The sequence below is a fragment of the Anolis sagrei genome, chromosome 3, assembly GCF_037176765.1.
Source record: "Anolis sagrei isolate rAnoSag1 chromosome 3, rAnoSag1.mat, whole genome shotgun sequence".
In the NCBI taxonomy this organism is placed as follows: domain Eukaryota; kingdom Metazoa; phylum Chordata; class Lepidosauria; order Squamata; family Dactyloidae; genus Anolis; species Anolis sagrei.
This window is the reverse complement of record NC_090023.1, coordinates 205,082,272-205,098,400: the sequence shown is the minus strand read 5'-3', so window position 1 is coordinate 205,098,400 and position 16,129 is coordinate 205,082,272. Positions and strand designations below refer to the sequence as shown.

General features: G+C 37.4%; 1 protein-coding gene across 2 annotated transcripts in view; it reads right to left on the bottom strand.

Annotated features, from left to right (window-relative positions):
• GFRA1 (GDNF family receptor alpha 1) overlaps nucleotides 1-16,129 on the bottom strand; it is a 272,424-nt gene that overhangs the window by 45,051 nt on the left and 211,244 nt on the right. For both annotated transcript variants that reach the window (XM_060768491.2, XM_060768492.2), the window contains exons 6-7: nucleotides 8,070-8,204; nucleotides 3,221-3,399 (exon numbers count right to left, since the gene is read on the bottom strand). In XM_060768491.2, the coding sequence (XP_060624474.2) occupies nucleotides 3,221-3,399; nucleotides 8,070-8,204 (314 nt within the window). The remainder of the gene's footprint in view (nucleotides 1-3,220; nucleotides 3,400-8,069; nucleotides 8,205-16,129) is intronic.

The following is a 16,129-nucleotide window of genomic DNA, read 5'->3' as shown; positions in this document are numbered from 1 at the left end:
TGGATGATAGTCCTGGAGAAGAGATATGGATCCCAGATAGGAATGCATTTAGTGGAGGAAACCTCTGCAGCCTGAAAGTTCCTATTCCCTAACACAAAACATCTCTCTTCTTATCATCCAAAACTAGACCAAAAATCCCAGTTCTTGTGGGGAACAAATTACTTAGTTTTACAACTTACTCCTGACATTGCTACCATTTAAAGATGTGTGTTTTGATTCAAAGATGCCTTTGGAATGCTGCTATTCATTTTTTAAGAATAAATTATATGAAAAAAAACATTTAGAAAATTGGCTAAATACTTCATATTAGAGAAGATTTATGTTTATCCCCTAAATTTCCAGCGTAATCTGACATAATGCGGTCAACAGGCTGACACTTGTACTTTACAAATTTCTTATTACTACATTGCTCTAAAAATGCAAGATATACAGGGTTAGTCAAAATGCATAGGCCAATAAGCCATTCAATTGAATGGCTTATTGGTCTATGCATTTTGACTAACCCTGTATTTTAATTTGCTTTAGCGGTAGGCCTGTGTCACTTACAGATATTCCCCCACACTGCTCTCCATATTCAGGATGATAAAAAATCCAATTCTCTTTTAGGTTATATTTTTCTTTTGGCCCAGCTTAGACTGATAGCACAGGTATTTCCAAGGGTAGTCTGATTCGATCCTTCTGAGACAAGGGAAATCTGACTTTTTCCATCCACCCATCTTCCCATCTATCCTCATATATTACACACAGAGATGCATTTATATACACACACATACATATACATATATACCATCTGTACGCATGGCAGTTCACAGAAAACCAAAGGACAGGGAGCTGTCCTGTGGAGCTTTCAGTGTATATAATTTACATAGATGAAAAAACAGAGAAAGGAAAATAAAGTGGAAGGGTTAAACATACAAAGCACGTGGAATTGTTTCAGTGGATTTTTAGTTGCTCTATGGGGCTGTTCCCAATGCTTCATCCCAAATGTGGTTTGCAGAAAATAAAGAATGCATGGATGCTCTGGGCTACAGGCAAGTCGTGAGAGAATGGACAATGAGGGGGAGCAGGACAACTTCAGGTAACAGAAGTCTGAGCAGGTGGAGCAATGATAACCATGAGCAGGGATGGACATAGACACATGAATTCTGAGAGTAAGGGAATCAAGTCCATGGAAGCCTCTGACATTAAGGTACAAGGAACAGAGAGGAATGTAATGTAGATATTTTAAAACAAAGCCCTCATGATAATGATTCCTTGCCTAAGAAAAGCAATGAGGAAATGATTGGCTTAATTTCATCAGGAGAGTTTCCTTGGGAATTAGAAGGATCTCCCAGCACTTTATCCACTGTGCCACACTAGCCTGTTTCATAAAGTTTCTGAGGAAGAGAGGCTTCCCCCACCCTGGTGTTTTACTAGAGCATTTGACCCATGTTAATTTTAATATTTGTATGTATGTGTTTTATCCTGTATAATTTCTGCAATATAAATCGCCTGGAGCATCTCGGATGGAGGGCGATTAAAAAGTAATTAAAGATGAGATGAGAAAGATATTACCTATCACCAGGTAAGGTTGAGAAAAACAAAGGGTTGTTGGACTTGTGATTGCCTTGGTGGACCCAATCTGAGCTGGCTCCAAACTCCACCGCAGGTTGAACTAGGTTAGTAATGTTTGTAATGAAATGATATTAAATGTTTGTTTGTGCTGTGTAGTCAGGCCCTGAAGTGTGTGAATATTTTGCACACAGAAACGCTGACTTAAGCCCTGCTTGACCCACCCCGATGCCCTCTCCCTCTCTCCTTCCCCTCCCTTTCTTCATTGGACTCCTCATTGAATCCATATCCTTATGATCAGGATGCTTGAAGCCTAATACATGAGTAATTTGTTTCACATTATACTAAATGTGCATTCTTACAGCTCAAAGAGCACTCTGCATTTTTACCTAAGAATATATATGCCCAAATCCTAACAGTAGACTTTACTATAATAAACCCACTGAATTAATACATTTAATGTTGGATTTACACGAATGCAATTCACATTAATTCAAATAGTATACTCTAGTTGGAACTACCCATAGAATTTAGGAAACTGTCTCACTGACAACAAACTAAGGTCATCATTCTTGGAAAGAACTCTAGCAACCAACCATCCATTAGGTAGCCCAGTAATAAATAATAATAATAATAATAATAATAATAATAATAATAATTTTAATACTTTATTTATACCCCGCTATCATCTCCCGGAGGGGACTCGAGGCTGCTAACATGAGGCCAAGCCCAACAATTACAACAAATCAAAATCAAATACACAGCAAATAACAACAACAAATAAAAATAAGCAACAAATTAATACAAAGTCAAACACAGGAAATGAAAATAAAATAGTAAGGTGAGCATAGGAGGCAGGGCCAATTACAAGGAATAACATTATAAAGTATAAAAACCCTGGGTGACGATGGATGAGTAGGGCAGTGTACCTGGTGGGGGATTTTAGATGGGACAAGCAATGGGGTGAGTTTCACTAAAGGATGAGATAAAGTGCATCAAAGAGCATATTGTATTGAGCTGGTCGTGGTATGGGGATTTGCATTTATTCCTCAAAGGCACACCGGAACAGCCAGGTTTTTAGGCTTTCCTGAAAGCTGCCGGGGTGGGTGCTTGTCTAATTTCGCTGAGTAACGAGTTCCAAAGCCGAGGGGCCACCACAGAGAAGGCCCTCTCCCTGGTCCCCACAAGTCGTGCTTGTGACGGAGGAGGAAGTGAGAGAAGGGCCTCCCCTAATGGTATTGTAGTGGATCACAACTTATTTTCTGCATTATTCAATTCATCATCAATCAGTACTATAGTTTAAGAATAAAAAAGAAAAAAATGGATAGGACTGCATTTGGCCAAGTCTTAGCGGTATCTCAAATCCTTATCCAAACCTGCCGAAGTTCTAGGATTAACAGCATCTTTTGTTCATCCATTATTATAGTAGTCCAACCTATTATTGCTTTTACTATTTAAAATTATGAGTGACTGGTTTAATGCAATAATATCTGGAAGTAACGCCCCGTCATATGTTGACGGTAACAGGAGACAGTTAAATAGAAACCTGTCTGTTCAATCTGCATGTACATCAAGTGAAGGCATATTCTTTATCTGACAGACAATTGCTTTCTCCTTCTTTGCACTTTGGTATAACTGTCAGGAAGTGGCAACTCCAGGAGTTTCTTACCTTGAGATTGGCACATGCTGGTAAGTCATTGTTGGTAGGTATTTCATTGTTGGTGTTCTCGGATCCCAGTGACTTTGATCTGTAAGCTGTTGTAGTTAAAGCTGTGGTTGTCTGGACAGGTAGGAATGGTTGCCACACATTCACATCTGTACCATTGCCAAAGGCCTGAATTGCATTTTCTGTTGGGGAAATTACACAGCAAATTCTGCATTAGATCAAGCTAGAAAGAATCTTTTAAAATAAACAGATTTCAGGATGCATGAGAATGGGAGAATGAAAGATGCAAACAAATTGTGCAAGGACAGGAGAAGAAACCGGTGGTGGTCTCTATGTCACTGGAGGAATTACTCTATTTGTGTTTTTGTTGCGACTTTAAAAGGCTATTCATGGTGATGAACTCTTTGGTGGAATAGGGTTCAGCACTCTGGATAACTTCTTCAGTGTCAGGACTAAAACCCTTGGGTGCACCTACACCAGTGTTTCCCAAACTGTGCTCCTCCAGGTGTTTTGGACTTCAGCTCTCAAAAATCCTATCCAGCTTTCCAGTTCTTAGCAACTGTGGGAGCTGAGGTCCAATGTATCTGAAGGAACAGAGTTTGAGAAACTCTAATCCATGGTGTCAAATTAATGGAAGCTGATACCACTTCAACTGCCATGGATAGTGCTATGAAATCATGGGAGTTGCAGCTTTACAAGGTCTTTAACTTTCTTTGCCAAAGAGTGCTAGTCCGTCACCAAAGTACAACACCCATAATTCCATAGTATTGAGTCATGGCAGGTAAAATGGTTTCAAACTGCATGAATCTATTAGGGGTGTAGAAGCACCCCCAGTTGGCATGGAAGCCCAGAAATGAAAAGTCACCACTCTTGTAACTTTTCATTTCTGGGTCATAATTTAATCTTCATATTCATAATTGCCATGATGACTTCAGTGAAAAAAATTGGGATTTAAGCTCAAAGTTTTAGGCTGCCTTCTTATAATGTATTCTGTAGCTACATAAATTAGGTATTTATTCAGTTGAAAATTCACAAAATGTAGTTGTGTTAGTTGGGTAGGTGGGGCAAATACCAGAATCCCTCTCAGAAAAATAAGCAGTAGGCTCCCCAAATCCAACAGGGCCACCTTACCAAATTGTGATGCAAAACGTATTGCCATCTAAAAACATTCTCATTCTCTATTGTCTATGCTCATCTACATGCCCTGTTGAATAATAAAAAGCTGCAAACTAAATTTATGGACTAATCCATTGCAACGTGGACCACAAGACAGTGCCAGGAGTAATCTCATGATGGGAAACAGTATTGTAAGAATACACGATTGTTTAAGTGTTCTACAATTAAATGAATTCACCATTTCAGGCATCATATCAATATAGTGTTTGATAAAGTCAAAGAACAACAGTAAGAAATTTCACTAAATATTTATTTATAGCAAGTGCTTTTTACAAACTAATATGCAGTACTTTCATATATAGGCAGTCCCCAAGTAATGAACAAGGTTCTGTAGGTTTGTTCTTAAGTTGAATTTGTTTGTAAGTCAGAACATGTAGATACACACACACACACAAGCTTTGGATATTACAGAGAATGGTTAAAATCCCTGTAAGGTTTATTTTGTTTTATGTGTCCCTGTACAGAAAATTTCCCCTCACTTTCTGTCCCTGTGACAACGGGATTTTGGAATATTTCCCTTGTTGTGAAAACAAGGATTTGTGACAAAGCTTCACTGGAGACACCTTTTCCCCATGATAGCTCTTTCAGGAGTGATTTTTTAATCCTAGTGGTAGATTTCTCTCACTTCCTATTGTGTCACCCCTGTTCTTAACGATGAGTCATTTGTAAGTCAATGTTTGTAAGTTGAGGACTGCCAATACATGATTATTATTATTATTTTCACTTGCAGTCTTCAAACAAAATCTGCATAATTAGGTGGGAGAAGCATGCTTATACTAGAAGCTGAAAATGTAAAAGTTGAAAGGCAGACTGTTGGTTTTTCATGAGATTAAATGGTGTGTTTATCGCAAGAATAAATTGGTTGTGCTTTTTAAAAAAACACAGACACAAATGAATAGGAAACAGTTTTTAATCAGGTCTTTGGGGACTCAGCATGGATTTAGGGATTTCTTATTTCAACTCATTGTATAAGAAGTAAAACCATTCCACTAGGGACTTGAGTGTGGAAGTTATTAATACATTCCCTCAATAGCATCCAGCACTTACTATAAATTATTTCACTTTTCCTTATCTTTGAAAGATGCACTTTAGTCTAATGTGTGTGTGTGTGTTTAAGAATTCTAATAAGAGGAGGAAATGATTTATAGACTTCAGAAATGGGCAGGCTGATGTGAAGAGAAGTGAGGAAAATCTGTATGGATTTTCATGCCATGCAGCATGTTATAGAAAACTAAAAAATGATCCCAGAAAGCTGACAGATAGTTACCCTGAATGAAATAAACTGACATCTCATTGTTCAAAATACCATCACACAAATTCTAAGGACTAAAAGAACACTGCCCTAGTTCCAATTATTCCTTCCAGCTGGAGTACACCCAGTGAATAAATAGGAACTTGGTAAATCAACATTTATGCAAGTTCCATTGATACAATATGATTACTTGAGAATAACAATTAGATTTGGGCCAGAACGTAGAAATAAATTTGAGCATATTTAGAAGATTCAGTGGTATAAACTACTGTCACACAATAGGGAGAAGACACAGGTGTCCTTGAGCCTTTGAGTAAATAGATCAGAGTTTCAGAAAGTTCCCTTTTGGACTACAGCTCCACAAATCACGCACACAGTATGGTTTAAGCTGTGAGATAAAGAAATGGCATATGGTCCAATCAAATGAGCCATTGTGTTAGACAAGGAGATTGAAGAGTTGGGGGTAAGGATTACTGCATGAACAGGCTGTTGAAATATATGATATACGACTGCTGAACAATAGTCCAAGTCACTTTTTAACATCTGCTAATGAATAATACATCTCCAAACAAGAAATGGTGGGGTTTTTTTTACAAAGCATCAAGAAGTTTTGGTGTAAAATCAAGGCTTACAAAAGCCAATCAATTAACAAAAGGGATAATGGAACATTTATGCCCCTTCTGTAACATGCTATTAAAGCAGGGACACCTTTAATTTCTTCATGAATAGAAGGTCTCTTTGCCAGGATGAGTATAATTTTTCCTCACAGTGTCCTCTAATGTCATTGCTTTATCTTCATTAACATTTTTATTCCGGCACCAAAAGAGAGGACAATGGAACTGGGGGTTTCTTTTAAAAGAAGGTGTGTAATGATGCAATAATGATCACACTTCTAAATGAGTGCATTAGCAAATTATTAAAACAATTAAGAGTGTGTATGAGCAGCAACAGGTCTGAGTGATTCCAGTTCGGCCATCAGAAGTCTATGCACTTTCCTCTTTTTAAGAAATAGCAGAATTTCAACTGAATTTCCTGAGAATGTTCCTGAGGCACATTACTAATGTGATAAATAGGTCTAAGAGCCTATTAGCTTTTCACATTTAAGCAAGATCTGAAATGTGCAATTCAAGGCTACTTATGTCTCAGTTCCCACGACATTTTTCTAACCTGAAGATAATGGCTGGATTTAGACATAATGCCAAATTATGGCTTAGCATTACATATCTGAACCTTGAGTTTCCCATTCCCTCCCCTCTTTAGTGGTCATACAGAGTTTGAAAGATTTCATTTCTACTTTTAGTTATCCATTTGTTCTTATGTGCCAAATTGGCACTATCGTTAGTCTTAATTATGGAAAACATGAGTCTAGGGGAAGCTGTCACTCAAATTCTCATTATGCCTGACTATTATAGTCTCACAGGCCAGAACTGATGAAAGTTGAGGCCAGTGCCATCTGGAAGACACAGGACAAGAAATGAAAGTTTGACTGTAGTTTTTACCTAATCTAAGATGTTTGTCTGGTTACACATAAAAATCCAAATCACAGATAATCAAAAAACAATGAAGGGATGCAGGAGAAGAGGAGATCCCATAAGCCTGGGCCTCATTTATAAAGGATGACACAATAACTTAGTATTTCTTTTTAAAAGAGCCACAATATCACCTGTGAAGAAGATAAAGTATCACCTAAAAGTTTAAATGACTGTTCCTCTGTTATTCCATTGGTATACTGCAATAATATAAACAACCACGTGTACATTGTATTATTCTTGATTATCAAAGGGTGTCTTAATGTTAAGAAAATAGACATCTTTATACCTCAGGACCTTTTTCTGGTGAATTTGTTCCCACTAAAACACAATTATTGTTTTGTATAGAAAATCTATATTTTTTCCACTTGAAACAGTATCTTTTTCTGCACTGCACAAGTTTTCTGGGCAAAAAAGTGCATTTGACACAAAAGAGCAGAAAGTAACTTTTTTGGAGTGAAAGAGTCCCAATTTACAAAATTTGTTGAAAACCACACAAGAACTTTTGTTCTTTGCAGTGCAGCAAAAATGTTCAAATCATTCATTCTACCATACAAGAATGAAATATGAGTACGTAGATGTGCCCAATAGTACAAATGCTCAAATGTGATAAAATATATGATAAAGCAGTTAAATGATCTAGGAGACACATATCTTCAAGAAATGTGTCTTCTAGATCATATAACTGCTTTGTCATATATTTAATCGCATTTCTGCACAAGATGTGTGGCAAAATCCCCATCATCACATGGCAACTAAGCCCTTCATATGCAGCTGTTCATTTCTCTGGGATCTGGCACTTAGGTGATTCTGAGAAAACAGTTGTTAAATAACCATTTTGCAAACAACCTCCATGTTTGCAACATAGTTTATCAGACATAAATATGGTACTCACTAAGGCATATATTATCCTGGAAGAAGTTCAGAAATTTCAGGCATTCTTCTAGATCATTGCCACTGTTGCTGCAATCACACCATGGAGCAACACTGAGACTGTTGTAGTTTAAATAATTTGGTGTCATAACAGTACCTGTTTTTTGAAAAAGCAAAAATATAATATGATCATGCTTTTCTCAGTCGTTTCATGGAAAGCAAATCAAGACACAAATATCATTTTGTAAAACAAGCAAAACTGGATTATAATATAAACATCTGACAGAATTCATTCTTTTCAAAACATCACCTGGTTAGTATGAGGAAGGCTATGCAAGCAAGAACAGATAACTAATGTGGATGCAGTGATAACTGCTTCAATTTGTGCACAGACTGTTCTTCAAATATTATCCAAAAGTTATAACTACAGCCATATAAATCAAAAGGAGCATTTGCTTATTCTGAAGCAATAATGTAAGAGAGCAGCATTACAAACTTCATTTATTTTGTGTGCCTGAGGAAGCACCAATGTGTTCAGATAATCTTTAAGTAGGAATGATGTTGGCAGAAAAAGAAAGAAGAATTAAGCGTCAAGAATCAAGTATTAAGAAGGAACACTGTGGGTGTTATTACATTGCTGAAATCAGCCTGTGGCTCATGCAGTATACAAAATCTAGTCTGATTTGAGAAGTCCGTGAACTGAAAACAAGACAGCGATGAGAAATTGTTAACAGTAGTGCAAAAATAACGAAATATAAATATTCCTTAGAGCGAATGGTACTGGTGCCTTTTAAAAACAACATAGTAGAAAATGCATCCAAACGACATACTTCAGAAGTTTTGGACAACAGAGGTTCATCTTTTCTCAGAACTGTGATGCTGAGAACAACATTTGTCTCTCTATAGAAAATTTCTGGTATATACTGGGGAAAATATAAGTATTAGTCCAGGGACTGAATGGCATCAAGAAAGGAAAACCTAATATACAACTCAAAAGAAGTAAATGTAGATCACCAAATTTTTATGGTGTGAATCAAGAGATGTGAATTTATGATTTCTGTGCGCATGAAAATATTAATGCAACCCCATTGGCAATATGTGCATGAGCAACAGGCATCACTTCTATCACTGAAGCTTGAAAGAAACTGAACAAATCAGCCACTGTATGAAATGTGAGGTAATGAAACACAAACATTAACAAGCTGCTATAGACAAAAAGTAAAATGATACAAGATACAATGAGCATTACAAACCAAACCAATGGTTATATTTTGTTATTGAAGGCAACAAAATTGGATAGCAAAGAATTTCGCGTTTGCATTTTGACTTACAATTCTAACTCTTCAGTATCTGCAGAAGCTTGGCAGATCTGGATTAATGATAGGCAGGTGAAGGAATGCAGTCAGATGGGCAAGCCTCATAAGTGCTATTAATCAGAGCTTGATGAAAGATAAATAGGAGGGATAAATTAAAGGGTATGCTTATGATGGACTGTTCAGATGACCCATGCATGCCACATGCACAGTGCAATCAGTGATAAAGGACTAAATGTCCAGAAAGCCTGTTCAATTACAAATAAATGCAAGTATAATATCTGGACATCTAGGGATACCATTATAATATTTAAATCACACAAAACCAGTGTAAGAAATAAAGTAAAAGACAAGAGTAACTCAGGGAGGAAATATATGCCGATATTTCAGAGTATTGCTGTTGTTATGTGCCTTCAAGTCATTTCCAACCTGTAGTGATACTAAAGTCAACTTATCATAGGATTTTATTGGCAAGATTTGTCCAAAATACTGAGATTGTATGACTTGCCAAAGGTCACCCAGTGGGTTTCAGGGCAAAGAAGGAATTCCAAAGCTGGTCTCCGGAACCACAATCCAAATGATCAAACCGCTGGCTTTGGTGGAAATAAATTATGAGGGTTATCCAAAAAGTAATGTTACATTTAAAAAAAAATACAAATAATGAATATATTTTAATAAAACATTCATGGATTGTAGCATAGGTATTACATTATTTTTCCACATAGTCACCATTCAGTTCAATACATTTTGTAATCTGTGGGGCAAGGTTTTGATGCCTGTGTCATAGAAGTTTCCCTCCACCTTTTTCAGCCAGTTCGTCACTTTGATTTTCACCTCATCATCGAAAAAGTGTTTTCCACCAAGGTGTTCCTTCAATTTAGTGAACAAATGATAGTCACTGGGTGTGAGATCGGGGATATGAGAGGGGTGGTTTAAAACATCCCAAGCAAATGAAGTTGACAATTCTTGTGTTGCATGAGCACTGTGTGGATGCGCATTGCCATGAAGGAGACAGACTCTTGCTGTCAGCATCCCACGACATTTGGTTTGGATGGTTCTGTGAAGTTTCTTCATGGTCTCACAGTATATTCCATACCCATTTTGTCACATGTTGTCTTGACATTATGTCCTCTCCATAAACTGAAATGATTTTGCGATGAATCGCAGCTGCATTCATGCCCTTAGCGTTTAGGTAGCATATTACAGTGCAAACTTTGCACTTGGAGGGAAACAGAATGAGGATGCTCATCTGTAACCTTCACTGCAATTGAAAAAAAATGGGTTCCCCTAGAACTGCAGAGACCAAAATCCACTGATTATAGTAATGCTCTGTATTTTGTTGATATGTGGATTTGTAAGTATACATTGAGTTAATTTAGATACCTTCACTACAATGTCAGTGGATGAGCTACTCACCACTGATCGTTCACTTCCGCTGGCTTCCCGCTACATGGCAGTGATACCACACTCCCCTGAGAAAATTTACTGTAAGAGCTACGTGCCTTGTAACCTTATTTTCTGGATAACCCTCATACTTAATGTTAAGGATATCCTTCTTACACTGAAACAGACTAAAATGGCTAGCTCTTTGAAAATCACCATTTGGTATGTGATTTACACTCCAATATAAACAGGCGATGAATCTGAGGTAATGATGACAGGTAATGAATCCAGAGGTAGACAGAAATGTCCCCTAGGACAGATTAAGGGTTAAAGGGGGGGGGGGGCAATCTTCATTAGTCTGTAAAGGCTAATAATAGGGAAGTGAACATTAAAAGAAAACAAGTTTAAAGATGTGTATTCTCTGGACTCAAACAAAAGATGTTGAAAGACAACAAAAACAACTGTGTCAATCCAGGGTTAAAAACAGGGATAAGAATACTCTGGTATCCTACTGTAACCATCATTTTTGAAACCTAGTCATCTTTTCAAGTGATTTGATAGAAGGTTCTTGTTTTAGGAGGGGAGGCCACAAAGGTATTTTAATTATATTGATATCTAAAGTGATGCAAGAATCTTGCGGGTGTCAGAGACGTGCCAAGGGCCACTATGGATCTCTGATGGGTTGCATGCCTCCTTATCCCAACGTCTCTTCTAAAATGATAAAAGACTAATATAGAAATACTGTTAAACAAAGGATGAAATAGGAAAAAGTATGTTTCTTCAGTTATATTCTATCAAGATATAACTGAAAGACAGTTGGCAAAGCAATCACAAACCTAGAATAGAAACAAGGGGACAGAAGTAAGGCCAAGTAGTTTAGATGACATCAATCTCCTTTTCTTTTCTTTTCTTTCTTTCTTTCTTTCTTTCTTTCTTTTGAAGAAGGGGGCCTTCTTTCAGTTAGTATCTTGAACATTATTCCAGTTTTTTTCTCTAACTACCACACTTATAAACTGTCTTAAACACCATTCTTGTGAAAAAGATGAAGTTTGAATTAGTAGTAAACTAAAGTTACTACTAATTCAAATGAGGACTTTTTAAAACTGGTCTTCATGTCTCAATGTTGAAGACACAACGAAGTGATATCACAATTGTAACTTGATGAGAGATAACTTTACAAATTTAGTTAATGTTATAGTAATGGTGAATGCCATGATCAAATGGTGGACAAACAATGGCACACAGCTGAACTGCTGGCTTGTGCTATATCTCATGTTGCTACATTTAGATGTGCCAATATTTTTCTAAGTAACTTAAATATCACTTTTTGTTACTTTTGTGAAACTAAGAAAATAATATGTAAGAACATTATTAGCTATTATGGCATAAAAAGGGGGAGTATTAACTTGATCAGGAAAAAAAACAGTTTGTTAGAGTACAAGAACTGTTTAAGGAGAGAAAATACTGATCACTATCAGACCTCTGGTCATATCTGGGTTCTGCTAGTTCATGTTTAGCCCAGTTACCATCACTGGCCACACAACCAACCGACACAACTTTGTGAATGATAGTTGGCTTCTGTAAATCAATGTGGATATTTTATGTTCAGATATTATGTATTATATAATTTTTGTTTGATTATGTTTGGTTTAATTTATTGACATTAGGTGCTAATGTTGTTTTCTTATGTGGGGTTTATCTGGGATTATTATGTCGGTACTTGTTTGTTCTATGGAGGCATTAAATGTTTGCCGTTATATGTTGGAATCTGCCCTGAATCCCCCTGGATATAAAGTGCTGCTGCTGCTGCTGTTGTTGTTATTATTGTTGTTTTTGTTATTATTATTATTATTATTATTATTATTATTATATTCCCAATTGCACAAAGATAACTGAGCATGCTCCATTGAATGCTGGGCATTGGCATTTCAGTGGGGGATGAAGGGATGAGAATGCGGAAAGACATGTTCCAAATGCAGGCTATTTGGCTAAAACACAGAACAGTACCACTCCACACATGTATATTTTTGCAATTCGTATAACTGAAAATTAAAAGTTCCAAAAATCATAAGACAAAATTACATCCCTTGATTCTCTAAAAAAAGGCTTCAATAGAGATTATGATTAAATCATCTGACTCTCAATAGTATGTGCAACTAGAAGACATTGTTTCTTCCCTGAGCATTAAAGACTATCAGGTCCAATTTTCATGACTGCTTTTTAATATGACAGGCCTATTTGGAAGTGATTATTACCTGCCATTTTCACATCACAAGATGTTCTTGTGGTGCTCTCCCATTTTTTAAAAAACAGACAATTGAAGGGATTTTAGGTTTTTTTTTTTTTACAGTTATATAGTTGATTGGGTTCTGAACCTCTGAAGACGCCAGCCACAGATGCAGGTGAATTGTCTGGACATAATGCTACTGGAACATGGCCATATAGCCTGAAAAACTCACAGCAACCCAGTGATTCCGGTTTTGAAAGCCTTCAAAAACATATTATATATTTGATTGTTTGAGTATTTTGATTGGTATTGGTAGGAGCCACTGATGGCGCAATCGGTTAACCCTTGTGCCGGCTGAACTGCTGACTGAAAGGTCGGCGATTCAAATTCGGGAAGTGGGGTGAGCTCCCGTCTGTCAGCTTTAGCTTCCCATGCAGGGACAAGAGAGAAGCCTCCCACCGGATGGTAAAACATCTGGATGTCCCATGGCAACATCCTTGGAGACAGCCAACTCTCTCACACCAGAAGCGACTTACAGTTTCTCAAGTCGCTCCTGACACAAGAAAAAAATGGTGTTGGTTATTATAAGCTGCTCTGAAGGATGAGAAACTAAATTGTTTGTTTGATTAATTAAGTAATATGGCCTGAACAGTTACACGTAGAATCCCCAATGCAGGAATGCTAATTTTCTGATGATATATGCTTTTGGCACTTGGTACTTCCACACCATTAAGCTGGAGAAAACAAGTGGCTCTTGAAAGGTTACATTTCCTGCATGGAACACTGCTATAAGAAGTGTTAGTTCTGGCTGCTTATGCATACAGAAAGTATTTATTTAAAAAAAAAATTATAATCCTCGACATGAGCAGCAAAATCCATGGTAAAGGATGGATGACAGGAAGTGCTCCTAGAAGCAAGTAGAACTTGGTTGCATAAGTTGCTGGAAATCAGTATAGTTTTTGGCTTGCGAACAAAATCTACTCCCTAGAATTTGTATGCATTTTAACTGTACACTAACATTGTAGAAGAATGATGTTTAGCCAATGAATATATGAACCCAAAAATTGGGAGGACGGAGTACATTAAAATATGTAGCACTTTCTGTTTTATGAGAAACCTAATTGAATGTTTTGGAGTTTTGTTGTGTGTGTGTGTGTCAGGAGCAACTTGAAAAAGTGCGAGTCGCTTCTGGTGTGAGAGAATTGGCCGTCTGCACGGACGTTGCCCAGGGGACACTTGGATGTTTTTGATGTTTTATCATCCTTGTGGGAGGCTTCTCTCATGTCCCAACATAGAATCATAGTGTTGGGAAGAATCCTCATGGGCCATCCTGCCAAGAAGCAGGATAATCACATTCAAAGCACCCCAGCAGATGGCCATTCAGCCTTTGTTTAAAAGTCTCCAACGAAGGAGCCTCCACCACTCTCCGGGGCAGAGAGTTCACTGCTGAACAGCTCTCACAGTTAGAAAGTTCTTCCTCATATTTAGGTGGAATCTCCTTTCCTGTAGTTTGAAGCCATTGTTCTGCGTCCTAGTCTCTAGGGCAGCAGAAAACAAGCTTGCTCCCTCCTTATGACTTCACATATTTATACATGGAGTTCAATGGTGGAAAAATAAGAACCCTTAATGAGAAGGAGAGTGACAGTTCGGCCTTGTTATATATAATAATTGAAAGTCTGTGCCCTTTATGGCAGCATCAATTGGTGGCTTCCATATCAAGAATATAATAAATTTATCTTGCGTTTTATGTCACACTTTAAAAGAGCTCTCCAAGCCACTGAACCCTATTCTCAACTCCTTTAAAGTTCAGAGCAGATTTAACTGCTTCGCTGATGATAGGGAATATGGGCCCACTAGGTATTGAACCACAATTCCCATTATCCCTCACTACTTCTTATGTAGGCTAAGGCTAATAGGAGTCGTAAAAGGACATATGCCTCCCAATTCTGCCTTATAGTGATGAATTTGTTCCAATTATCCTAATGGTCCATTCCACACAGCTGAATAAAATCCCACACTATCTGCTTTGAATTGGGATATATGGCAACGTGGACTCCAATTCAAAGTAAATATTGTGGGGATATTCCAATTCAAAGTAAATATTGTGGGTTATTCTGTCTTGATATTCTAGGTCAGGGATCCTCAAATAAAGGCCCAGGGGCTAGATATGGCCCTCCAAGGTCATTTACCCGGCCCTAGCTCAGGGTCAACTTAAGTCTGAAATGACTTGAAAACACAACAACAACAACAATCCTATCTCATCAGCCAAAAGCATGCCCACACTTCCCATTGAAATACTAATAAGTTTATATTTGTTAAAATTGTTCTTCATTTTAATTATTGTATAGTTTTAAATGTTTTTTGCACTACAAATAAGGTATGTGCAGTGTGCATAGGAAATCATTCATGTTTTTTTCAAATTATAATCTGGCTCTCCAACAGTTTGAGGGACTGTGATCTGTCTCTCTGTTTAAAAAGTTTGAGGACCCCTCTCCTAGGTTATATGGCTGTGTGGAAGGGCCCAAAGACTTCAGTACTCGTGGTTTTAAAAACCTTATTTTGGAAGGCTGCACATTTTTATGAGTAACTTCAGCAAGCGTGATATGAACTCTTGTTATGCTAGGCAGTCTCCATTCTCTTGTCTGTGTCTTGGGACTGCTAGGAAAGAAGAAGAATGTGTATTTCTGCTCAAAAGTCTGATCTCCACTTGATCTTGCTTCCTTAGGGAGCCATTCCCTTGATCTTGATGCCAGAGAGTATTTTTGCAGTCTTTCTTCTATCATTTGTGGAATATCTTTGCCCATGGAAACATAAAAGCTCCTCTCTGCAGGAACAGGTTTATATTTAAGGTTAAATTGCATAATGGTTCCAATAAAATCCTTAGAAAAAGTCATTGTGTCTGGGAATGACTTACCAGCAGCTGTTATTCTGACTTTTCCATTAGTACCAAAGTTATTTCTTTCCAGCAGTTAGCATCCATACATCACTTGACTAGATTTGATGTCTAAGATATTCAGTTCTTGGTCCTTGAGTCAATGTCTTTCATCTGCAGCTAGTTAAGTAATCTTTTGGATTTTCTTCCATGAAAACATTTCTTCATGAGACTCTTCAAAGCGATCATACTTTCCCAGTCATCATGCCCATTTATTATTGTCTTCT